Source organism: Dendrobates tinctorius, unplaced genomic scaffold (genome assembly GCF_039654945.1).
Source record: "Dendrobates tinctorius isolate UK_male_01 unplaced genomic scaffold, ASM3965494v1 ptg000062l, whole genome shotgun sequence".
NCBI lineage: Eukaryota > Metazoa > Chordata > Amphibia > Anura > Dendrobatidae > Dendrobates > Dendrobates tinctorius.
In genome coordinates, this window is record NW_027361730.1 from 35,528,563 (window position 1) to 35,554,256 (window position 25,694).

Sequence of the window (25,694 nt, forward strand, 5' to 3'; positions counted from 1 at the left end):
TTGCGCAACTCCTGTCCACGGCTAGAGATCCTGGACCTGGACTGTGAACTGGGGTTTAGCAAAGCGATCGTCTCATCTCTAGTTAATGAGGTTTAGGAATTTAACAGCACTGAAGCCCTGTTCATGCTTTTTCATTATACATCTTGGTTTGTGTGTTTTATAACATTTCTTCTATAAAGGATTGTTGCATTCAAATTATTTCCCTGCCCTGACAGGTTTGATGAGGTTGTCCATGCAGTCAACTCGGGCACAAAAGCAAAACCAGTGAGAAGCTCGGGAGGGAATACACGCGATTCCCTGCTTTTGAATCCAGCTGTGATGTTTCCCCCACCAGTGGTAAGTAAACTGGAGCAGAAATGCTTGTAAAATAGAATTGGATAGAGGAAATTTTAATGTGTTTCTAATATATGAACGCTTTGCCACAAGTTTATTTAGTATTTGTACAATGGATTTTATATGTTGGTCCAGAAGAATCAATGGAATTGTGCAGCAGTGAAACTAAGCAATATTCACCCCCCACATTACACTCTCCAGCAGGGCTGTGGAGTCGGAGTCGGAGTCGGTGCTCATTTTGGTGGAGTCGGAGTTGGTATAAAATGGACCGACTCCTAAAATATATAATAAATTGGGTACAGTAATTCAATGCAGGATGTGCTGAATATTTTTTCATAGGAATTTGGGAAAGTTATGAAATGTCCTATAAATGGCTGTTCTATTCCTGATCTAAGGCTACATTCACACACAGCGTTTTTCCTGTGTTTTTTGAGGATACGTTTTTCAGCTGCAAAAGCTGATCATCTATTTAAAAAACCGCATCACCTGAAAGGTTTTTGAGCTCATAGATAATGTTTTCAATAGCAAAAGCAGATTAGAAATCTGCTCTATCTATCCATTTATCCATATCTGTCTATCCATATCGTATCTGTACCAAAAAGAATGAAAACCGGGTAGTACACCAATATATATTCTGTTCTATCTAAATATCTTGATTATGGGATCATAAAAATGATTAAATGTCTGAGGTTCACATTGTACTACAACAAATTTTTCACTTAAATATAAGCAATATGTGTGGGAGTCGGAGTCGGTGTAAGGGAAATTGAGGAGTCGGAGTCGCAGGTTTGGCTTACCGACTCCACAGCCCTGCTCTCCAGAGTGGTACATATTATCCTGAGGCAGCTTTTATGCATTAAGTATTAGTTCTAGTCCTACTATTTATCTAGGTTCATTCCGCCCTTGGTCCTTTCATTTCTCATGCAATAATAATGAGCGTCTCCCTCCCGTATTGGAGTTTTTTTTTGTTTTTTTTTGCCCTGTCTTTTTATCGTCTTATTTATGTCTTTTATCCTATTGTTATAAATGAACATTTATTTTTAAACCTAGTGTCTTTAGTTGGAATCTTGTCTTGTCTAGCAGCCTCCTACCGCATTAGACTATGTTGATGTACTAATATTATAATGCAAAACATTTTCTCACAATATGACTACAGTGTTGAGCGCACTATAATGACCAGGACACTCTGCCTTCATTCAGTGACTGTACCATGTGCAACTTGAATGACATGCATAATCCAATGATGTATCAATTAGATTAGTGGGTGCAGACATTCTGATAATCAGAGCTTTTAGTTTTGGCATGAAGGTGAGCTGAAAAGCTAACCCCGCCCACACCAGGCTCTCTCTGTACAATATCTATAGACAATGAGCTGACTATCACAGACAGGGGTGTGCTGGACCAGGAGGCAATGATGTGTCCCAGCAATGATAAGCTACTGGTGCTAAAACAATCATTGCAGGCAAATAAAACCAGAAAGCTTGATAAGAGAGGAATCGCTGAAATTTGTGTTAACCCTTACAGTATGCTGTTTTCAGCTTACATAGCAAAAACCTACTTGCAGATACCTTTTAATATGTTTTTGTTCTCAACTTTCTGTTGTCTTTGTTTTTCCAGTGGGTTGATCAGGTGAGCTCCACTTCAAGTAGGAAAAGGACTGGTGTAGAAGATTCAGATGAGCGTAGTAGGCTCCGGTTACAGGATAAGGAACTGCAGGAGATTAGTGATCAGGGCATGTGTCTGAGTATGCACCAGCCATGGGCGTCTCTTCTCGTTGCTGGCATTAAAAGGTAAGCATAGTGTCCGAACACTCTTTTGGCTTTGTGTACTATTACCTTTAAAGATACTCCGATCCGAGACTCCTACCACTTATCAAGAAGATATGGTGTATATATTTGATGCTTAAAATAGAATTTTAAAAGAGCTTGTTCGCTTTCAGGTATTGCTCTGACCTGGCTGCAGTTTGTTAAAAAAAAAAAAAAAAAAAAAAAAAATCAAACAAGCTGTACTTGCATTCCTCTGGTCCCCTGGTGATTGTCTGCTGCTGGTCCCAGTGTCCGATACTGGCTGCACCGCTGACGCCACATCAACAGCATGAAAGCCAATCTGTGATCTCAGCAGCTCTGAAAGGAGGTGTTCTGTCTACACTAGCGGACGCATTCAGTTCACTGATTCACAATGCCAGACATCGGGAGCAGTGGCCGGAGACTTGCTGGTGGACCAGGAGGGGAGTACAGTATGAACTGAGCATTATCTGAAAGGGAACAAATACATACATAACCAAACAATGTCATATTGTTAGAATCCACTTTTTGAAATATATATTTTTTTTTTTTTAGGCTTCTTTTATTTAAGTGTGACTGTTTCCGTTGTAGAGATCACTTATCAGCAGCCATCTCATTAACAGTAAAAAGATAACTGTAGTCCGAACATGCCATTTTAAGACAACCATAAATTATGTAGGGAGGGTCACCAGACTCTCACTTGACAGCAGATTTTAGGAAGAGGAATTGGTCATCAGGCACGTTGGGTTTCAACATGCCCAATCTCCCCCAAGAGCTGGAAAAAATATCCACCATAAGTTAACCCCTTCACGACCTTTGACGCCACATAGGCGTCATGAAAAGTCGTGCCAAAACGACCCATGACTCCTATGTGGCGTCATGGCTTTGTTCTTCACCACAGGGGGCGTGGCTTCGCCCCCACGTGGCTACGATCACTCTGATTGGCTGTTAAAAGTGAAACAGCCAATCAGAGCGATAGTAATATTTCATCAATTTTCATTGAGTAGCATCGCACATGGCTGGAGACCGTGATCCGACCAAACCCCCCCCCCCCCCCCCATCGACTCACGGGGCCAATAGGCCCCCGATACCGACCGCCGCCGTCATCATCAGCTCCCCTCCCCCTTCTCTGCGCCTCCCCCCCCGTTACCTCCGATGTCCCTCTCCGCCTCCCGGTGTCCCGCTTCATGGGCGCCGCCATCTTGGAAAATGGCGGGCGCATGCGCAGTGCGCCCGCCGGCTGCAATTTCACTTCATTCATTTTGATCACTGTGATAAACTCACGGTGATCAAAATAGAGTGAAAAGTAAATAACCCCCCCTCCTGTTTATCACCCCCATAGGCAGGATCAACTAATAAAATAAAGAAATTATTTTTATTTTTCCGTTAGGGTTGGAGTGAGGGTTAGGGGTGTGTTGGGGTTAGGGTTATGGTTAGGGTTGGGATTAGGGCTGTGGTTAGCGGTGTGTTGGGGTTAGGGTTGGAGTTAGAATTGAGGGGTTTCCACTGTTTAGGCACATCAGGGGGTCTCCAAACGCGACATGGTGCAACCATTGATACCAGCCAATTTTGCGTTCAAAAAGTCAAACGGTGCTCCCTCCTTTCCAAGCCCCGACGTGTGCCCAAACAGTGGTTTACCTCAACATATGGGGTATCAGCGTACTCAGGAAAAATTGCACAACAACTTTGGTGGTCTAATTTCTCCTGTTACCCTTGGGGAAATAAAAAATTGGGGGCTAAAAAGTTATTTTTTGGGGAAAAAAATGATTTTTTTTATTTTCACGTCTCTGCATTATAAACATCTGTGAAGCACTTGGGGGTTCAAAGTGCTCACCAGACATCTAGATAAGTTCCTTGGAAGGTCTAGTTTCCAAAATGGGGTCACTTGTGGGGGGTTTCTACTGTGGCTCTGCAAACGTAACGACGACCGCAGACCTTTCCATCAAAGTCTGCATTTCAAAACGTCACTACTTCCATTCTCAGCCCTTACGTGCGCCCAAACAATGGTTCCCCCCACATATGGGGTACCAGCGTACTCAGGACAAACTGGACAACAACTTTTGGGGTCCAATTTCTCCTGTTACCCTTGTGAAAATAAAAATTTGCGAGCTAAAATCATTTTTTGAGGAAAAAATTATTTTTTTATTTTCACAGCTTTGCGTTATAAACTTCTGTGAAGCACTTGGGGGTTCAAAGTGCTCACCACACATCTAGATAAGTTCCTTGGGGGGTCTAATTTCCAAAATGGGGTCACTTGTGGGGGGTTCCACAGTTTAGGCACACCAGGGGCTCTGCAAATGTAACATGACGCCCGCAGACCATTCCATCAAAGTCAGCATTTCAAAATGTCACTACTTCTCTTCCAAACCCCAACGTGTGCCCAAACAGTGGTCCCCCCCACATATGGGGTACCAGCGTACTCAGGACTAACTGGAAAACAACTTTTGGGGTCCAGTTTCTCCTGGTACCCTTGTGAAAATAAAAAAATTGCCCACTAAAAAATTTTTATGAAAAAATTTTTTTTTTTATTTTCACGGCACTGCGTTATAAACTTTTGTGAAGCACTTGGGGATTCAAAGTGCTCACTATGCATCTAGATAAGTTCATTAGGGGGTCTAGTTTCCAAAATGGGGTTATTTGTGGGGGAGCTCCAATGTTTAGGCACACAGGGGCTCTCCAAACACGACATGGTGTCCTCTAACGATTAGAGGTAATTTTCATTTCAAAAAGTCAAATGGTTCTCCTTCCCTTCTGAGCCCTGCCGTGCGCCCAAACAGCGGTTCCCCCCCACATATGGGGTATCGGTGTACTCAGAACACATTGCACAACAACTTTTGTGGTCCAATTTCTCCTGTTACCCCTGTGAAAATGAAAAATAGCGTGCTAAAAAATCATTTTTGAGGAAAAAAAATTATTTTTTCTTTTCACTGCTCTGCGTTATAAACTTCTGTGAAGCATCTGGGGGTTCAAAGTGCTCACTACACATCTAGATAAGTTCCATAAGGGGTCTAGTTTCCAAAATGGTGTCACTTGTGGGGGGTTTTCACTGTTTAGGCACACAGGGGCTCTCCAAACTCGAAATGGTGTCCGATAACGATTGGCTAATTTTCCATTTAAAAAGTCAAATAGCGCTCCTTCACTTACGGACCCTGCCGTGCGCCCAAACAGTGGTTTATGACCACATATGAGGTATCTGCACTCGGGAGAAATTGCCCAACAAATTTTAGGATCCATGTTATCTTGTTGCCCTTGTGAAAATGAAAAAAACTGAGGCTAAAAGAAAATTTTTGTGAAAAAAAAGTTTTGTGTTTTTTTTTTTTGTTTTTGTTTTTTTACCGATCAATTTGTGAAGCACCTGGGGGGTTCAAAGTGATCACTATGCATGTAGATAAGTTCCTTTGGGGGGTCTAGTTTCCAAAATGGGGTCACTTGTGGGGGAGCTCTTAAGTTTAGGCACACAGGGGCTCTCCAAATGCGACATGGCAACTACTAAATATTCCAGCATGTTTTCCATTCAAAAAGTCAAATGGCGCTCCTTCCCTTCTGAGCCCTGCCATGCACCCAAACAGTGGTTTATGGCCAAATATGAGGTATCGGTGTACTCAGGAGAAATTGCCCAACAAATTTTAGGATCCATTTTATCCTGTTGCCCATGTGAAAATGAAAAAATTGATGCTAAAAGAACATTTTTGTTGTAAAAATTAAAATGTCCATTTTTCTTTCCACGTTGCTTTAGTTCCTGTGAAACACCTGAAGGGTTAATAATCTTCTTGAATGTAGTTTTGAGTAGCTTGATGGGTGCAGTTTTTAGAATGGTGTCACGTTTGGGTATTTTCTGCCATATAGACCCCTCAAAGTGACTTCAAATGTGAGGTGGTCCCTAAAAAATGGTTTTGTAAATTTTGTTGTAAAAATGAGAAATCGCTGGTCAACTTTTAACCCTTATAACTTCCTAACAAAAAAAAAAAAATTGTTTCCAAAATTGTGCTGATGTAAAGTAGACATGTGGGAAATGGTATTTAGTAACCACTTTGTGTCACATAACTCTCTGGTTTAACAGAATAAAAATTCTAAATTTGAAAATTGCGACATTTTCTAAATTTTTACTAAATTTCTGATTTTTTTTCACAAATAAACGCAAAAATTATCGACTTAAATTTACCACTAACATGAAGCCCAATATATCACGAAAAAACAATCTCGGAATTGCTACGATCCGTTGAAGCGTTCCTGAGTCCTTACCTCATAAAGGGACACTAGTCAGAATTGCAAAAAATGGCCATGTCATTAAGGTCAAAATAGGCTGGGTCATGAAGGGGTTAAACATGCTTATTTTTAATGGTGCCCATGTTTCCATTCATTGTTTCTTTTAAACTCCTTTCCCATGTGAAACCCACAATACTAAAGATTCAATCACAAACTGATACTTCTCACAATATTAGTGATATTCTCCTTTTTTGTTTGTGCAAAATATGATCTTTTTATTTTCACAATAGCAACATCATTTTCTATATTTGACAGCCTGCTACTACTAGCTTGTACTACATTTGTCAGCTTGACTGAGCCTCCTCTTTGGCTGGCTTTGCACTATTTGGAAAACTTCCCGGCTGATAAGTGTAATTAACGTGATTTGGTCTGTGTGACTCCCGTGATATTTGGTATGTGATTGAACAAATATGGAACTGCAATCAGAGACTGTTATGTTTCTTTCTGCTATCTTTTTCAGGGTGGAAGGCAGGTCATGGTACAGTGCGCATAGGGGCCGTCTGTGGATAGCAGCTGCAGCTAAAAATCCTTCCCCACAGGAGATCTCTGAGCTAGAGGCATCATATCGTGTGCTACTTCACAAAGGTTGAGTTGGCAAATCTGAAAATTTAAAGCCTTAGTAACATCACTTGAGGGATCCTAACTTATTAGGGACAAAGTGGGATGCATTACAAAACATATGGATACCTATCCCATGTCATAGACCGAACAGACAATTCATATGCAGTACAAATCCACCATTAGATCCATTATATGATAAATTGCCTTTGAGTTCAGCAGTATTTCTGTGATCTCTGGCGGGAGTTACGGTATGTCTATGGTTAAGCAATGTAGATTAAAGGGATTGTCCAAAAATGTAATTAACTCTCCTCCATCACATAATTCAAACGGCAACCTGTCCTAGTTACATGTTAGGATGGTCTGCAGTCTGAAGAAGCAGCATGCCCCCAGACCTGTCACATTTGTTAGAGGAAGTGTATTATTAAGCACACATATGGTGAGCTTCCAGAAAAGGACTGACATCAGAAGAAATAAATCATCTCAGCTGACTGAGCACAAGGGCTTTTTTCTCCAGTGTCAGACCCTTGTGCTCAGTCAATCAAGGAGATTTTTCTTCTCCTGTCACAGCCCTTCTCCAGCAGCTCCTGTATGTGTTTATGATACAGCTCCTCTGTCAGTTGATATACAGTTCTCGGGAGCCATGTTTCTGCTGAGTGCAGCCCCTTCTGACACGGGACAGGCTGTTTGAATTGCATGAATACTATTTCACATTTGGCGATATGTAACTTCAAGTTGTTCGGAGGAGTACTTTTAGTTTTACATTGTCAAAAAAAATGGTAACGTGGTAAAACAGTCATGGGGGTTTTATTAAAATAATGCATAATAAATTCCCTTCTGGCCACTAATGTTATCGAAGACATCCTTCATAATATGGCACATAGTACATCAAAATGACATTCAAATACCTTGCATATTAGACCTTTGGATATTATATGAAAGACATTTGTGACTCCAGGAAGGCACTGAAGAGGGCAGTTTTGACAGTAGTATTCTGAATAATAATAATCTTTATTTATATAGCGCCAACATATTCCACAGGGCTTTACAGTATAACAGTTTCAAAACACAAGCCATAAGTAACAACGTTAACAATACGATAATTAAAGCAAAATAAGATGAAATAAGATGACCCTGCTCGTGAGAGCTTACAATCTACAATGAGGTGAGGGAGATACAAAGTACAGGTGTATATTTACAATGAAGGTCCAGCCATCTTGAGGGAGTGATGGATGGATATAGTGAATGGGCTACACACGCACACTTACACATAGAATGACTTTGATTAGTGAACGTGATAAGCCACTCTGAACAAATGTGTTTTGAGGGAGCACCTAAAACTATGCAAATTGTGGTTAGTCCTAATTTCTTGGGGTAGAGCATTCCAGAGGATAGGAGCAGCACGGGAGAAGTCTTGGAGTCGGGAGTGGGAGGTACGGATTAGTGCAGAGGTTAGTCGAAAGTCGTTTGGAGAGCGCAGCAATCGGCTAGGCCGATAGACAGAAATGAGGGAGGAGATGTAGGTGGTGCCGCACTGTGGAGAGCTTTGGGGGTGAGAACAAGTACTTTGAATTGGATTCTATAATGAATGGGCAGCCAGTGTGATGACTGACGAAGAGAGGACACGTCCGAGTACCGATTAGCCAGATGGACAACCCTGGCTGCTGCATTAAGTATGGACTGGAGAGGGGATAGTCGAGTAACGGGGAGGCCAATTAATAGAGTGTTGCAGTAATCCAAGCGGGAGTGGATCAATGCTACAGTGAGGTTTTTTGTTTCCATGGTGAGAAAAGGGCGGATTCTAGAGATGTTCTTTAGGTGTAAGCGGCAAGAGTGGGCAAGAGATTGACACCAATCTCTCCTTCACATCCCATATACAAACATAATGCCTAGACAGCACGCCTGCTGCCGGGGTGTTATTGTGCTACCACCCACGGAGAGGGAAATGTCTGATTTAGGGAGGTTAGTAGGTGGCGGGAGCAGAAGTTCAGTTTTGGAGAGGTTGAGTTTCAGATAGAGAGTGGACATGATATTGGAGACTGCGGACAGACAGTCACTGGCGTTCTGTAGTACAGAGGGGGTAAGGTCGGGGAATGACGTGTATAGTTGTGTGTCAAAAGCATAAAGATGGTACTGAAAGCCAATTCTGCTGATGGTCTGTCCAATTGGGACTGAGCCCTGAGGTACGCCGACAGCAAGAGGAAGAGGAGATGAAGTGGAGCCAGAGAACAAAACACTGAAGGAGCGGTCAGAGAGATAGGAAGGAGAACCAGGAGAGAGCAGTGTCCTTAATGCATAGTGATTGGAGCCTAGAGAGTAGGAGATGGTGGTCAGCAGTATCGAAAGCTGCAGATAGGTCAAGAAGAATGAGCAGAGAGTGGTCACCATTACGTTTTGCTGTCAGAAGGTCATTGGTCACTTTGCTGAGTGCAGTTTCAGTTGAATGTAGGGGGCGGAAGCCGCACTGTTAAGGGTCTAGAAGGGAGTGAGTGGAGCGGTAACAGGTAAGGCGGGAGTAAACTAGGCGTTCCAAAAGTTTAGAGATGAAGGGGAGATTGGAGACTGGTCTGTAGTTGTTTGTGCAGGATGGGTCGAGAGCGGGTTTCTTTAGTAATGGAGTAATGATGGCATGTTTGAAGGAGGATGGGAAAATGCCCGAGGAGAGTGAGATTAAAGATAGTAGTTAGGTAGGTTGTGACGACTGGAGAGAGAGACTGGAGGAGATGTGAGGGAATGGGGTCTGTAGTGCATGTAGTCGGACGAGAAGAAGAGGAGTCTGGAGACTTCTTCTGTGATGGGATCAAATGTGGAAAGTGAGCCAGGGGAGATGCAGGAAGGGATGGGAGTCACAGCAGTTGGGAGCAGATTTCCTGACAGATATTATCTATTTTTTCTGTAAAGTGGGAGGCCAGGTCATCAGCACAAATGTCTGTGATAGGGGCTTGTGCTTTTGGCCTGAGGAGGGAGTGAAAAGTGTCAAAGTTTCTTGGGGTTGTTGGCTAGTGAGGAGATCAGGCTGGTGAAATAGGTCTGTTTGGCGAGGTGAAGGGCAGCGTTATAGGTTCTTAAAATAAATTTCAAGTGGATGAAGTCTTCTGGTGTGCGGGTTTTTCGCCATAGGCGTTCAGCACTCCTATAGCATCGCTGGAGAAGTTGAGTTTGCGATGTGAGCCACGGCTGTTTAACTCTGTGCTTGGAGGTTCTTAGGGTGAGGGGAGCTACTTGGTCAAGGGTGCTTCTAAGAGTGTCATTGTAGTGAAGAACAGGAAAAAGAGGAGATTGGGGACAGTGATAAGTGTAGGGAGTCTGAAAGTGTCTGAGGGTTAATGGCTTGTAGATTTCTGACTGTGTGGTAGGTAGGAGTGAGCTGGGGTGGGCGAGGATTTGTGAGTGTGAAGGAGAGAATGTTGTGGTCAGAGAGTGGAACCAGTGAGTTATTTAGGTGGCAGATTGAGCAGAGCCGGACAAAGACCAGATTCAAGGGTGTTACCGTCCTTGTGTGTCTCAGAGGTTGAAAGCTGAGAGAGGCCTAGAGAGGTGGTTAGTGATAGAAGCTGGGATGCAGATGTGGAAATAGGGCTGTTAATGGGAATGTTGAAGTCTCCCAGAATAAGGGTTGGAAGTTTTGAGGACATGAAGTGCAGCAGCCAGGCTGAAAAGTGGTCAAGGAAGTGGGTGGGTGAGCCTGGGGGCCGGTATATGACCGCTACTCTGAGGGAGAGGGGGCGAAAGAGCCTGATGGTGTGGACCTCAAAAGAAGGGAATAAGAGTGATGGAACTGGGGGGATGACCTGGAAAGTGCATTGTGGGGACAGGAGAATGCCGACTCCACCACCATATCTGTGTGTCTCGGGGAGTGGGAGAATTGTAAGCCACCATAGGAAATGGCAGCAGGAGAGGCAGTGTCAGAATCCTGAATCCAGGTTTCAGTGAGGGCCAACAGATTAAGAGAGTTGTTCAGAAAGTAGTTGTGTAGGAAAGGAAGCTTGTTACAAGCAGACTGTGGATTCCAGAGAGCACAATTAAAAGATGGAGATGAGGGAGTGCAAGTAATATTAATAAGATTATTATGGTTTCGATATGAGGTAAGGTAGGGGTTGGGGGATGGTGGGCATCTGAATTGTTTTGTTTAAAATTCATTGTGGTAATGTCTAGAACCAAAATGAGAAAAATGTTGTCTCTGTCCAAATATATATGGACCTATCTGTATTAATTGTGTATGGATGTTAATTGTATGACTTAATACTGAGCAGAATTAAGTATGCTATGCTGACATCCCCCTATATTCCCTATGAATTCACACACAGCCCCTTTATACTGTATAAACTCCCCACAAAGTCCCCTAAATACAGTGAGCCCTCGCATCACCCCCCTATAAATGAGCCCCCACACAGTCCAGTATGAGCCCTTACATACAGTTTTAACCCTCGCTGCACCCTGTACACCGGCAGTCCCCAACCTTTTTGACCTTGAGCCACATTCAGCTCTGAGAGGGGGTTACAAGCAACATCCTGCTCCTGTCCCCCTCAATGTAGTGTCAACCAAAGCCCCCATTACGGGTATAATGATAACCAAAGCTTTTCCATAGAAATCACTGCAAAGCAGTACACTGAGATCCAGGGGATCTCAAAATACCCCCATTTAGTATTCTCCCAACACACATCCAGCTTCAAGAACCTTCCCTAACAGGTAGTATCATCCTCCAGCGTACAATACCTAAAAGATTTCTAAACCCCTAAGTCCAGTATATGTACATCCAGATCTGCTCTTCTCTGCAGGGTTATTCAAATTCACCATTTTTAAATGTACTCTTCATACCTGTCTGCTAGACATGGATCTAATGCACCAACTGGCAAATAGTCAAGAGCCACAATTCCTGGGACTGCGAGCCACATGTGGCTCCTGAGCTACAGGTTGGGGACCCCTGCTATATATAGCGTTAGCACCTATATATTGGATTGCTATTTCCAATAGGTGGCACTAGAGTTCTAGTCCTCTTCCTCTCTGAAGAGACAATTTGCATAACCCCTATATACAGGAACACATCCCATACACATATTAAAAGAACATCACATACTCGCCTTGCTCTTGTTCCCCTAGTTCGGCTCCGGTCTCCAGTGCACTTACTCTCCGCATAGCAAATGCAATTAAATAACTTTTTCATGTCTGCTGTCTGTAACACACGCTAAATGGACTTAGAAGGAGTCGTCTGTGTCCTCTATGAATGTATTTAATGATATCTATAATATAATTTTCTTAAGGGTCTCTCTGTCCGAAGCCTTTATAGACTGCGCAAGCGCGACGCGCCTGCGCACTCTGGCTCCAGACATAATTAGGCATTTAGCGGTGAGGAGTGTGTATGGCGGCGGAGATCGCGGTATGCGTACACACTGCATGCCACTATTTCCGGCGCCATACTTACCTGACCGGGAGGAGCGTTGCCGTGGCGCTTCTCTTCAGCCGGAGACCAGGGCAGGAGTGCGTCCGGAATCGCGCATGTGCATAGCGCGATCCGGCGCCATTTTACTGAAGACACACTTGCAGTGTGTCTTCAGCAATATGGCGCCGGACAGCGCTATGGGCATGTGCGCACTCTGGCGCCACACTCCTCCCTCGGCCTCCAGCAGAACGTGACAGCGCTGGAGCACAGGGAAGAAGGAGGAGTATAAGGATGAGTATAAATGTGTTGTGTGTGTGGTTTTTTTTTTTTTTTTTTTTTTTTTTTGTTTTTTTTTTTCCCCCCCCATGTGTGTAGTTTAATAGGGATGAGGGGGACCATGCAAACCAGGATAGGGGGTGAGAGGTAGCATGCATACCAGGATAGGGGGTCAGGGGACCATGCATACCAGAATAGGGGGGTGAGAGGTACCATGCATATCAGGATTGGGAGGTGAGGGGGCCATGCATACCAGGATTGGGGGGTGAGGGGACCATGCATACCAGGATGAGGAATAGGGTGCCATGCATACCAGGATTGGTGGGTGAGGGTACCATGCTTACCAGGATAGGGATGAGGGGTGCCATGCATACCAGGATAGGAGGGGGGCAGCACATACCAGGATGGGAGACCATATACCAATAAAAATGCCACCCGGGCGTAGAACGGGTTCATAGCTAGTAGGATATATCAAGATGCAAGCAGCAGAGGGTGTTTTCAGCCCTTCGACTCTCAGTCCACGGGCCAGACTGTAACAGCCAATGGGCCAGATGTGGCCTGTGAGCCGTAATTTGCCTGGATCTGCCCTATAGGCCTAAATACAGTCATATTAGCAGTTAGTTTGATGGTAAATTGCTTTTGAACATGCTAACATAATATCAATTTTTAATAAACTAATTCAAATGTATGGCAAATATGGCTACAAAATGACCAACACAACAAAACCCAAAAATTCTGACACATGCAAGTAAGGATCTGTTATCATGGATCACCGAGCTGCACAATACAACCGCTGATCTGTAAACCTTTTAAAGAACAATGGTTCGTAATTATCTTTCAGTGTAAATACAGCTTAATAGAGAATATAGCCTTATTTACAGCCACATAGCCATTCTGAAGCTTTGTGTGGAAATCCTCTTTAAAGTAATTAGCATTTTCCTATTTACTGTATACAGTGTAGGTGAGTTAACTAGATCTACCTTACAATTGGCTTCAGACTGTTTTTATATATTTACCTCTAAATGCAATTGTTTTTTTGTTTTTTTTTAACTCAAATGTGTAAATAAAAATGTTTGGATTTTCGGAGCTTAAGTAAGCCTTTTTATATTGGTAGACATTAAATTTCCAAAGGATTACCCCACCTCCTGTCTGCTGGGCTGTGTGGAAGTAGTTGACTGCCTGCCACATGAGCAATTTAAGGAACAGGTGAGCACCTATTTCTTACACTTTTTTTTGTGTAATATTATTTTTAGACAGAACTGGAGACACACAAAATATAGTTTGAAGATGTAAATTGCAACTTGATAACATACAGGGAATTAACACCTTTGAAATTAATTGCATCCCTATGCCCTGTTTCTTCCCTACATTTTTGTGTGAAAAGGTTAATTCAAGAGAGATTCACATCTCCAAGATCCTATCCCAATATGTAGTAGGTGTAGTTTTAAAAGTATTAACAAATTTCTCCAATTAGAACTGTAGTATAGTTTTTCTGATTCGCTATGTCTTTCCTCAGTTGGAGGCACTGCAGGACCTTAGGTATCCATGGTTATGACTAGCTAGTGAGTTAGCTAGTTGCTAGTGGTCGTACCCATGTATACCTAAGGTCTTGCAGTGCCTTCAACTGAGGAGAGAGACATGGCGAATCAGAAAATCTATAATGCACTCCTCATAGGCCTCTATACTACAATGCACTCCCTATAGGCAGACTCTATATAGTATAATACACCCCCATAGGCCTCTATACTTTAATGCACCCCCATAGGCAGACTCTATAGAGTCTGCCTATGGGGGATGCATTATACTGTACAGAGTCTGTCTATGGGGGGTGCATTATACAATATAGAGCCTCCATATGTGGGGGTGTATTATACTATCTGGAGTCTCCCTATGGGGGGTGTATTACACTATATAGAGTCTGTCTATGGGTGGTGCATTATACTATATATAGTATAATACACCCCCCATAGGGAGACTCCATATAGTATAATACACCCCCACATATGGAGACTCTATATTGTATAATGCACCCCCCCATAGACACGCTATACAGTATAATGCACCGCCATAGGCAGACTCCATATAGTATAATGCACTCCCGATAGGCAGACTCCATATAGTATAATGCACTCCCGATAGGCAGACTCCATATAGTATAATGCACTCCCGATAGGCAGACTCCATATAGTATAATGCATTCCCCATAGGCAGACTCCATATAGTGTAATGCACTCCCCATAGGCAGACTCCATATAGTATAATGCACCCCTATAGGCCTCTATAGTATAATGCCCTATAAAAAAAATACAATACTCACCTCTACTCTGTTCCCCTGCTGCTCTGATCGCCCACATCTCTGACAACTGGCGCCGAAAAGTGAAGTCATCGCGCCCGCTGTTATTGACGTCCGACGCAGAGTGGGAATAATGGGAGAGGGAGCTCACGGGTCGTAGAGTGTCCGAGTGGCAGTGTAGGGAGATACTCTGCGGCAGAGCAGGGAGACTCTAACTGTATGGGTGCCGTGCACGCCGTTACAGTTAACAGCTTAGCTCCGGGTGGGTCCCTCAGAGGGCTGGTCCCCCCCCCTACCAGCCCCTGATACCTATGCTACTGGATCACGTGCAGTCCGATGTATGCGCACAGAGATAATGGATGAGTTGGAGAAATTAAGTTCTCTATCTTCTCTGCACCTGTGCTGCGGTTCTCTTATGAGAGAATCTTGTCATAATCACCTGATTCTCTCGCATTTGGGAATCTACCCCAATGTGAGCGTACTTTAAGGCCACGTTCACATGTTCAGTATTTTGGTCAATATTTTAAATCCGTGTTTGTAAGCCAAAACCAGGAGTGGGTGATAAATCCAGAAGTGGTGATGTGTTTCTATTATACTTTTCCTCAGATTGTTCCACTCTTGGTTTGGCTTATAAGCACTGACCAAATACTGATAGTGTGCACATGACCTAATTCTGAGAATAACCGCTGAGTCTGCTTGCGTTCCAGTGTGAGGTATGGCCCGTAATAACCAGGACGTATATTATACATCCTTGGGTACTGAGTTTTCACACTAAAAGGACGTATTAAATACATTTTTGGCAGAGAAAGTGCTAAAATAAAAGGATTGTGCAGAGTATTGCAGTATTGTCCCATATAATAAAATGGGACCATGGTGTGGAATCAGACACAGTCATACCTAAGTAAACTGCGTGCAGGTATATAGGTCAGTGGACACATTGAAGGGGTCGTGGCACATGCAGCCTCTTCAAACAGCTGATCAACGGTGGTACCAAAAGTCAGCCCCCTATGATCTGATGGTGCGTCTTCTGAGGATAGGTCATAAATATTATGATCTTGAAAATTCTCTTCCGCAAATTGACTTAGCTGTACTTCCAGATTGCTATGTACTTAACCTCAATAGGGCTTACAATTATGTCCTAAGGACGGCACAGGCGTTGTGCCATCTGCAACTCGAGCTGACTGTTAAGGTACTGTCACACTTAGCGATGTACCATCGATCCTGACCAGCGATATGACGCGGTCAGGATCGCTGGTACATCGCTAAGTGGTCGCTAGTGAGCTGCCACACAGGCAGATCTCACTAGCGACATCGCTGGGGACGGGGATCGCTACTTACCTGTCACACCAGGCGATCCTGCGTCCTCCCGCCCGGCTCCACGCGTCGCTCGTCGTAACAGCAGGAAGCGCCACAGGAAGCTGACGACGAGAAACAGTCCTGAACGTTCTCGCGCGATCAGCAGCGGGGGAGCCGGTCAGAGGTAAGTATCAGACATAGCGATATCGCTAGCAATATCGCTATAACGTCACTAGTTATAGCGATATTGCTAGCGATATCTCTTAGTGTGACATGCCCTTAATGCACTGGTCGGATCTTCTGCATGTACTGGGACTTTACAGCCCTGATCCCAACACTGGGATTCTCAAACAACACTAAATCAAAAAAGTAGTGGTGGTGGGGGGGAGCAGTTACAGTGTAATTAGGGAAGGATAGCAAATATTCAAGTATATTAGAAATAAGTTATAGGGCCAAATAGCTAGAGCCTTCACCATGAAGATGACGAGAATTCGGACCACCCCTTTTTTTAATGGTGTTTTTTTTTTTTTATTTTTATATAATAAGGGATTGAAAAGTTCTGTGTACCCAAAAATGCTACCAGTAGAAAGTATGGTTTGTCCTGCAAAAAAAACCCAGAGCTCATACAGCTTTATCTATGGGAGAGTAATGGTTATGGGTTTTTTTTTTTTTTTGTTTTTTTTTTACTGTGCAATAGTATATTAAAAAAAACTATAAAAATTTAGTATTGTATCAAACCACAGACTAAAAATAACTAACAAGTTAATTACATTTACCAATGAACGGTCTTTAAAAAAATCAAATGTAGAATTTATTTTCTGTTTGTTTTTTTTCCTCTTGAATGGTGCAATAAAAGGTGCTCGAAAAGTCGCATATACAACACAACGGCACCAATAACATCTATAGCCTGCCGTGCAAAAAATAAGCCTTCATACAGTTCTGCTGCTGGAAAATTGTCACACTTATGGCTCTTGGAATCAAATTTAAATTTTTTTTTTTTTTCACCAAGCATTTCTTGTATAAATGTGCTAAAAAAAAAAAAAGGTTAAGAGTTTGTTTTATGTACCCCAAAATGATGCCACTGGTACATACAACTCATAGGGGGAAAAAAAACAACCTAATTTGGCTTGGTCACTGAAAAAAATAAAGCTATTACTTCTGAAAAGTGGAAAAAAATTAAGACTTACGACTTAAGACAAACTTTGTTTTTAGGTGTGTGAATACTGCACTAAACTTGAATATTGTGTTCTATGTCAATATTGTTTTCCTCCACAGTATTCCTCTCTCAGCCATGAATCAGCCTCTCCATTTGTGTTTATTTGTACAAACCCCCAAGAGCTGCTCATAAAGTTCCCGATTAAAGGACAGCACAAGATCTGTAAGTGCTCCAATGTATAGACCAGCCTGGTACTTATGTTTGGGGGGGGGCTGACAGAACTGAGTAACAGGGGGTGTTACCAAAATTGTGTGAATCTAGCCTGAGGGATTTCTGACCTCAGTTTGTCAGTCCCAGCACGGACTGTGATGCACTGAGCATCCGCCGGTGTCCTGACCTGATCATGTATGCCTATGAGTGTGGGTCAGCGGACCCGCGGCTACACCGGACATTGGAGTGTGACAAACTGGTGTATGAATCTAGCCTTTGGGATTCTGCTGAGTGAAAGCTTTTCTTAGTATGCACGGCCAGCTGTCCCTTTCCATGGCCGTATGCATATAATGGCTACTGTACATGGCAAATATAGATGTAGAACAAGATCAAATAATTGGAAACAAAATGACCAAGTTATGATTGAATTAAGCAGAGAAGAACTGTGCTGGATACTGGAGAGAGCAGCGGTGAGTATATTAACTCACTACTACCTTGTCATGCATGTATACTCACATTCACTGCATAGAAAAGAGTGGGAGTGCTCCTCTAATATACACCATTAAATACTACATTGCACACAAAACAGGATATTGCTCCACAAGACATTCCAAAACTTCTTTCCTTTATTTCCTCCAGTTGCAGAGTTTTCATTAGTAGGTCACCAGGTTTTGTCTCATTGGCTGTATTCATTGCAGTTCTGCCAGTAATATATATCCATTATTTATCTTATGACCCATACACATGCCTCAAATAATCCAGCACCTAGTAATGACTCTGCGATGGGTTTTATAATTTTCTCAAAGATCCTATGGTGACAAAGATAATCCATGGAATAGCTGAATTTCAGTGACGCGAAGACAGAAATCTGAGTTTCAGCCATCAATTTAATGTGTTCAAGGGCATTCTGACTTTCCCCCAACTGCTGATGTCGGGGTAGATGAGGGTCACACTGTGTGAATTTAACCCCCCCCCCCCCCCTCAACCCCTTTGTTCTCCAGGAGACAAGATGCAGCTTCATTGTAAGCATATGAATGCTCAGCTAAGCTGTGAATTTGGGAGTGATTAATGTCAGCCAAACAATCGTTCAGCCAAAAATGATCCCATGTATATGAGGAGCTTTATAATGGCCTAAATATCTGTGCCATCCATGACTAGAGTATTCCAGATCTCTTCTACTGGTATATTTTGTCATGTTCTATCCCTTTTGTCTCAGACTTTGTACACAATTTGCTTCCCCTCCTATATAGACTCCCTGCACTCTTGTAAAAGTGTATCTTGTTTATGGCACCTGCCTGCAGGCTGATCCTCCCACAGATGTACAACATTTTCTTTTTTTGGTCTATGGGCCACCTTGCCTAACTGAACCAGTCCCAAAGGTCGACTTTTTTTATTAAAAGGGTATTTACGTTAATACATTGCAACAAGCAAGTTTTGAGTATTTGTAGAGTTTCTATTCCAAAAAAATCAGTGTGGACACACACTTATGTTAAACTGAGTTTTTGGAGCAGAAACTTGCCAAATCCTTCTCATAGTCTCAAATCTCTAAGTTTTGAGGATTTGTAAGTTTTAATATAGCCATAAAACATGTTATAGATTGCTACATGTCTACAAGATCAGAACCACCGTTAACACATAAGTGCAGCTCCAGAAACCTCATCAGTACATGGACATAGCTCTAGAAACACTGTCCGTACATGAATGCAGCACCGGAAGCACCATCAGTATATGAATGGAGTGCCAGAATTGCCATCAGTACTTGTTTGCTTTACTAACAATGGTTCTGTAATCCATTTCAATGTCAGTAAAGCCCCATTTACACTTGTATCGCATGAACTTACCTTTCCCAGTATGTCCTTAACAATGGTAAGGAGATACTGGGAGGAGTTGTTACCAGGAACCGCAGTACTAATGAGACGTAGTCAGTATCAAACATTTACATTCAGGTACCTTTTCATAGGTGACATCTGCTCTAAAGAAAGCCATTCCCATCCCTTTGTCTCCATTTAGTACAGAAGCTATGATGAGTTCTGACACCCAGAGCTAGTCTCCCCAGACCTCCCTCTTCTCTGTCTTCAGCAACACTTCCTGTCACGGTTCCCTTTAAAATCAAAGTATCATTATACTTCTCCATAAACATAAATATCTCTCATGCTGCTCCACTGAATAAAAACTGCCCCTGTGCTTTCTGCACAAAATATCCACCCCCACACTGCCTCTCTCTCCAATATTCCACCCACACTGCCTCTCTCTCCAGTATCCCCCCCCCACACTGCCTCTCTCTCCAATACTCCAATATTCTGCCCACACTGCCTCTCTCTCTCCAATATTCTGCCCAAACTGCCTCTCTCCAATATTCTGCCCCCACACTGCCTCTCTCTCTCCAATATCCCCCCACACTGCCTCTCTCTCTCTCCAATATCCCCCCCACACTGCCTCTCTCTCTCCAATATCCCCCCCACACTACCTCTCTCTCTCTCCAATATTCCCCCCACTCTGCCTCTCTCTCTCCAATATTCCCCCCACACTGCCTCTCTAATATTCCACCCACACTGCTTCTCTCTCTCCTGTATTCCCCCCACACTGCCTCCCTCTCCTGTATTCCCCCCACACTGCCTCTCTCCAATATTGCACCCACACTGCCTCTCTCCAATATTCCACCCACAGTTCCGCTCTCTCCAATATTCCGCCCCCACACTGCCTCCCTCTCCTGTATTCCGCCTCCACACTGCCTCTCTCCAATATTCTGCCCCCACACTGCCTCTCTCTCCAATATCCCCCCACACTGCCTCTCTCTCCAATATCCCCCCCACACTGCCTCTCTCTCCAATATCCCCCCCACACTGCCTCTCTCTCCAATATCCCCCCCACACTGCCTCTCTCTCCAATATCCCCCCCACACTGCCTCTCTCTCCAATATCCCCCCCACACTGCCTCTCTCTCCAATATCCCCCCCACACTGCCTCTCTAATATTCCACCCACACTGCTTCTCTCTCTCTCTCCTGTATTCCCCCCCCACACTGCCTCCCTCTCTCCTGTATCCCCCCCCACACTGCCTCTCTCCAATATTGCACCCACAGTTCCGCTCTCTCCAATATTCCGCCCCCACACTACCTCCCTCTCTCCCGTATTCCCCCCACACTGCCTCTCCAATATTCCCCCCCACACTGCCTCTCTACATAGTTCCCTAATAGTAACACAACCCCCCCATCTAAATTAATAGCACGTCATCTTCGGGTTCTCTATGGAGTGCTTACTGGAGCATCCACTTCCTCTGCGGTGCCGTTAATAGTGTGCTAACATCCTTATGCTGCCAAACAACGCACAGATTTAACTTTACGATACGGCAGTCGCTATGAACATTTGTTTTATTTTTCTTTAAGACCGTTTTGATAAATGAGGCACATTTGTTTATCATATATCTTAATATATATTATCAAATGTGTTGTGTTATATATTTTTTGGCATGTATTTGTTTTAATACTACTTCTTTTTTTTTTTTTTTTTTTTTTTTTTTTTTTTTTTTTTTTTTACCTCTCCCAGGGAAACTGGATTCTAAAATTCACCAAGGTGCCAAGAAAGGATTAATGTTCAAGAAAGCAAGTACGGGACAAACTGCAAAGAGTGGCACTGGATTGTACAGATGAAGGATTCAAGATTGTTATGCTTTTCTAGATTGCAATTTCTAAATACGGATTGCTCTAAAGTTGTTATATTTTTTGGAAAGCATTAGCAAATCCAAAATTAAATAATAAAAAGCTATTAGTTTTGTGGACCGTATGTAAAATGGGCACAGGAGTGCTACACGGGGCATTTTATTGTGAAAAGGTCTGGATCCCTGTGCCTGCTATATATGACGTACTGTATAACAGGGAGGAAGCTTTTCATTAGGACAACACTGCAATACCTTGCATTATGGCTTAGAAGAATACCATGCGGGTCAGTATGAAGCTACTGGCAAACCAGTGTAACCTAATATAGGATTCTGCTGATAGTCTGCCCCCCACAGATCTGTTGTTAAGGGTGCAGTTAGATGGCCATATAAATCGGACCGCAATATACGGACTGGCCAGCGGCCATCCCAAGCGTGATGGCTATATATATTTCTATGCAGCTGTCACGTTCTAGTTGGGAGCACCGCTGCCAGTGTGAGCATCGGGGTCCGATTTATACAGGTGTCTGACACCGCCCTAAAGGAAACTTGTCACCTGGTTTTTGCTTCCCAATCTGAGAGCAACATGATGTAGGAGCAGAGACCATTTTTCTAGTGATGTATCCTTAGTGATGAGCGAACATGCTCTGATCAGGTGTTATCTGAGCACTCTCGTGTCCTGAGTATTGTCGGCATGCTGGAAAAAGAAAATGCTCGAGTCGCAGCGGCTGCATGTCTCGCGGCTGTTTGACAGCTCCAACACATGCAGTGATTGCCTAACAACCAGGCAGTCTTAGCCGTGTCGACTTGAACATTTTTTAGAGTACACTAAAAATACTTATATGAGCACGCTCGTGTCCTAATTATCACCTTAGCAGAGCACGCTCGCTCATCACATTACTGGAATGAGGGTCTCTGCCCCTTCATCATGGTGCTCTCACATTACATAAGAAAAACCTGACGAGAGATTCTCTTTTTAAGGCTGGAGTAACACACAACGTAGAAAAATACGGAACGTATTTTATGGCCGTAATACCCATAAATGGTCCCTAAATAGTGCTCCGTATGTCATCCGTTATCAGGGTGTGGCCGCATATTTTTCTCATGTAAGCATCTGCATGTAATCCGTATGGCATCCGTATACAGGTTTTTTTTTGTTTTTGTTTTTTTTTTCCTCGCAGGCTTGCAAAACTGACATATAATGGAGCCCAATGACAGGTTTTCAAATCCAAATGAAAGACTAGATCTAGACACATAGAATACATATACAGTGGGGCAAAAAAGTATTTAGTCAGTCAGCAATAGTGCAAGTTCCACCACTTAAAAAGATGAGAGGCGTCTGTAATTTACATCATAGGTAGACCTCAACTATGGGAGACAAACTGAGAAAAAAAAAAACCAGAAAATCACATTGTCTGTTTTTTTCATTTTATTTGCATATTATGGTGGAAAATAAGTATTTGGTCAGAAACAAAATTTCATCTCAATACTTTGTGATATATCCTTTGTTGGCAATGACAGAGGTCAAACGTTTTCTGTAAGTCTTCACAAGGTTGCCACACACTGTTGTTGGTATGTTGGCCCATTCCTCCATGCAGATCTCCTCTAGAGCAGTGATGTTTTTGGCTTTTCGCTTGGCAACACGGACTTTCAACTCCCTCCAAAGGTTTTCTATAGGGTTGAGATCTGGAGACTGGCTAGGCCACTCCAGGACCTTGAAATGCTTCTTATGAAGCCACTCCTTCGTTGCCCTGGCGGTGTGCTTTGGATCATTGTCATGTTGAAAGACCCAGCCACGTTTCATCTTCAATGCCCTTGCTGATGGAAGGAGGTTTGCACTCAAAATCTCACGATACATGGCCCCATTCATTCTTTATTCGGACTCCCATGACAGCACGAGAGGGGATCCGCCCTTTAGGAACAGGAAACCTACAGATACAAAAGGGGCGGCACCTCTCCCACGCATCAGTTGGTTTCCTGTTCCTGAAGGGACGGGATCCTACAGAAGACCAGGATCCCAGGCCGGCCGATACAGGTAGCTGGGGGGTCTCCTACCTCGGCCTGGTGCGGATCCCTGGAAGACGCCACTGTGGCCCAGGATGGGTAGCACGGCGGTGGCGTAGTCAGCAGGGAGCGGCGTCCGGAGGATGTCCGACTCCAGAATAAAGGCCGCCGCCGGTGAGTATGTTTCCCCCCGGGGGCCCCCAGATCCGGCGGCGCTGGTGCGGTGGCTGGCGCGCTGCGGGGGACGCTGCGACCGGGGAGCGCGGTATCCCGAAGCTCCCGGGCGTCCCGCGTGACTTCCGGTCGGGCGGGGTCGCAGTGACGTCGGGGCGGCCGGAGGAGGTGCTTCCGGGTCGGCGGCGCCACTGCGCATGCGCGAGAAAAACAAGATGGCGGCGCCCATCGCAAACGCCGATGAGCGTCGGCTCTCCGCCCGGGTGCGGCGCCAGCTGGGGAAGGGAGCCCTATTAGGGGGGGAGGGGCGCGGCACGCATACTGCTGTCCGGAGGAGGGGTATATAGGCAGGACCTGGGCAGGGTGCCTTGCCTTGGCCACATTATTGCGAGCAGTAATGGAGAGCGAGCAGGAGCAGCGGCGGCAGCAGCAGCAGCAGCAACGACGGCAGCAGCGACAAACATCTCTGCCGCCCCTGGATGACCTTCGGCAGGTCAAGCAGAAAAAGAAAGAGTCATGTGACAGTGAACGTGCGGGACGAAATGACCAGTCCAGCCATAAAAGCTCCTCTAAGCAGACAGGAGCATCGTCTGAGAAGAATCCCCCTCATCCTCCGGTACTTGAGAGTGGCACTGGTAAGTGATCTTCGTGAAAGTTCACTCAGTGACGGGGCCCCCCTTCTGTGCTTTATTCTGGGGGAAGAAGGCTTCAAGTAAAACTAAACACAGGGAATGCACACTCTGTGCATGCCCATTACCGGACTCATGCCCCAAAAGATTGTGCCCCCCCTGTATTCAGCAGACAGTGGCGGAAGAGTCGCCCGCGGTAGCAGCAAGTTTGAGAGACATTGTTAGGGCAGAAATGAAGGAAACCCTAAAGTCACTGTCCCAGCCGGAAACTATAAAGGGCGGGGTCCCGGTGGAGTCCGATTCCTCGGCAGAATGGAGGAGAAGTAGAGACTCCCAGGCTTCATCTCCCTCGTCCTCCTCAGGAGAAGAGGACTCTGGGCGGTTTTGTCTGCCTCTTGACCGGGTAGACAAGCTGGTCAAAGCAGTCAGAGGGACAATGGAAGTAGAGGAACCTAAGCCCCAATTATCCATGCAGGATGTCATGTTCAGGGGGCTGGAGCAGAGGAAGCATAGAGTCTTCCCGTTAAATCAGAAGATCCAGGATCTAATCCACAGAGAGTGGAAAAAAACGGATAAAAGAGGGTCGCTACCACCAGCCCTCAAACGCAGATATCTCTTCGACGATCCGGCAGTAAATACTTGGGACAAGGCCCCCAAATTAGATGCGGCCATTGCAAAGGCATCGAAAAGATCCTCGCTGCCCTTTGAGGACATGGGATCCCTTAAAGATCCCCTAGACAGGAAGGCAGACACCTTCCTTAAGAATACTTGGGAGATGGCAGCCGGTTCCTTAAGACCAGCAGTGGCGTCAACATGCACAGCCAGGTCCATGATGGTCTGGTTGGACCAGTTGGAGTCACAATTAAAACAGGGTACGTCAAGACAAACAATTCTTGGGGCCCTACCAACAATCCAAGAGGGAGCAGCCTTCCTAGCAGATGCCTCGGCGGATGCAGTAAGAATGGCAGCCAGAGCAGCAGGTCTCTCTAATGCGGCTCGTAGAGCCCTGTGGCTAAAGTGCTGGCAGGGAGACATTCAGACCAGGGCGAAGCTTTGTACTATTCCGTGTGAGGGGGAATATTTGTTCGGCGCAGTCCTGGACGAACTGCTTGAGAAGGCTGGGGACGACAAGAAAAAATTCCCAAATCTCTGGCCTACATCCTACCGACGCCCATTTGGTAGAAGGAGATTCCGTCTGGGGAGAAGGCCCAATTCTTCGCCTACTAGAGACCGTCCCAGATGGGAAGATAGAAGGAGAAGAGGTACGGGCTACATGTTTAGACGCTCGTCTAGAGATCAAAAGAGACAGAATCAATGACTAGCAATTCCCGTGGGAGGCAGACTATCATCCTTCCTTCCGGCATGGTCACAGATTACAAATAGTGACTGGGTGCGCAATGTAATATCCACCGGGCTTAGATTGGAGTTTACCCAGGTCCCACGGGATACCTTTAAATCCACTCCTTTAAGATCTTCACCCCTTGAACAAGCAGCTTTAGAAGCGGAGGTCTTGAGCCTATGCCAGAAAAACGTCCTGATAGAAGTTCCGGAAGCTGAGAGAGGAAGAGGGTTCTACTCTCCCTTATTCCTGATCCAAAAACCTGGTAAGACATTTAGAACGATCATTAACTTACGTTTCCTCAATAAGTTTTTGGTGAACCGTACTTTTAAGATGGAGTCCA

General features: G+C 44.5%; 1 protein-coding gene across 4 annotated transcripts in view; it reads left to right on the forward strand.

Moving 5' to 3' along the window:
- TRIP4 (thyroid hormone receptor interactor 4) overlaps positions 1–21,315 on the forward strand; it is a 35,322-nt gene extending 14,007 nt beyond the window's left edge. For 3 of the 4 annotated variants that reach the window (XM_073579527.1, XM_073579528.1, XM_073579529.1), the window contains exons 8-13: positions 216–336; positions 1,951–2,123; positions 6,844–6,968; positions 13,712–13,803; positions 17,462–17,564; positions 21,097–21,315. In XM_073579527.1, coding sequence (XP_073435628.1) covers positions 216–336; positions 1,951–2,123; positions 6,844–6,968; positions 13,712–13,803; positions 17,462–17,564; positions 21,097–21,200 — 718 coding nt within the window. In that variant the 3' untranslated portion in view covers positions 21,201–21,315. The remainder of the gene's footprint in view (positions 1–215; positions 337–1,950; positions 2,124–6,843; positions 6,969–13,711; positions 13,804–17,461; positions 17,565–21,096) is intronic. The other variant, XR_012232979.1, reaches the window with a different exon arrangement.
- The last annotated feature ends 4,379 nt before the right edge of the window (positions 21,316–25,694 follow it).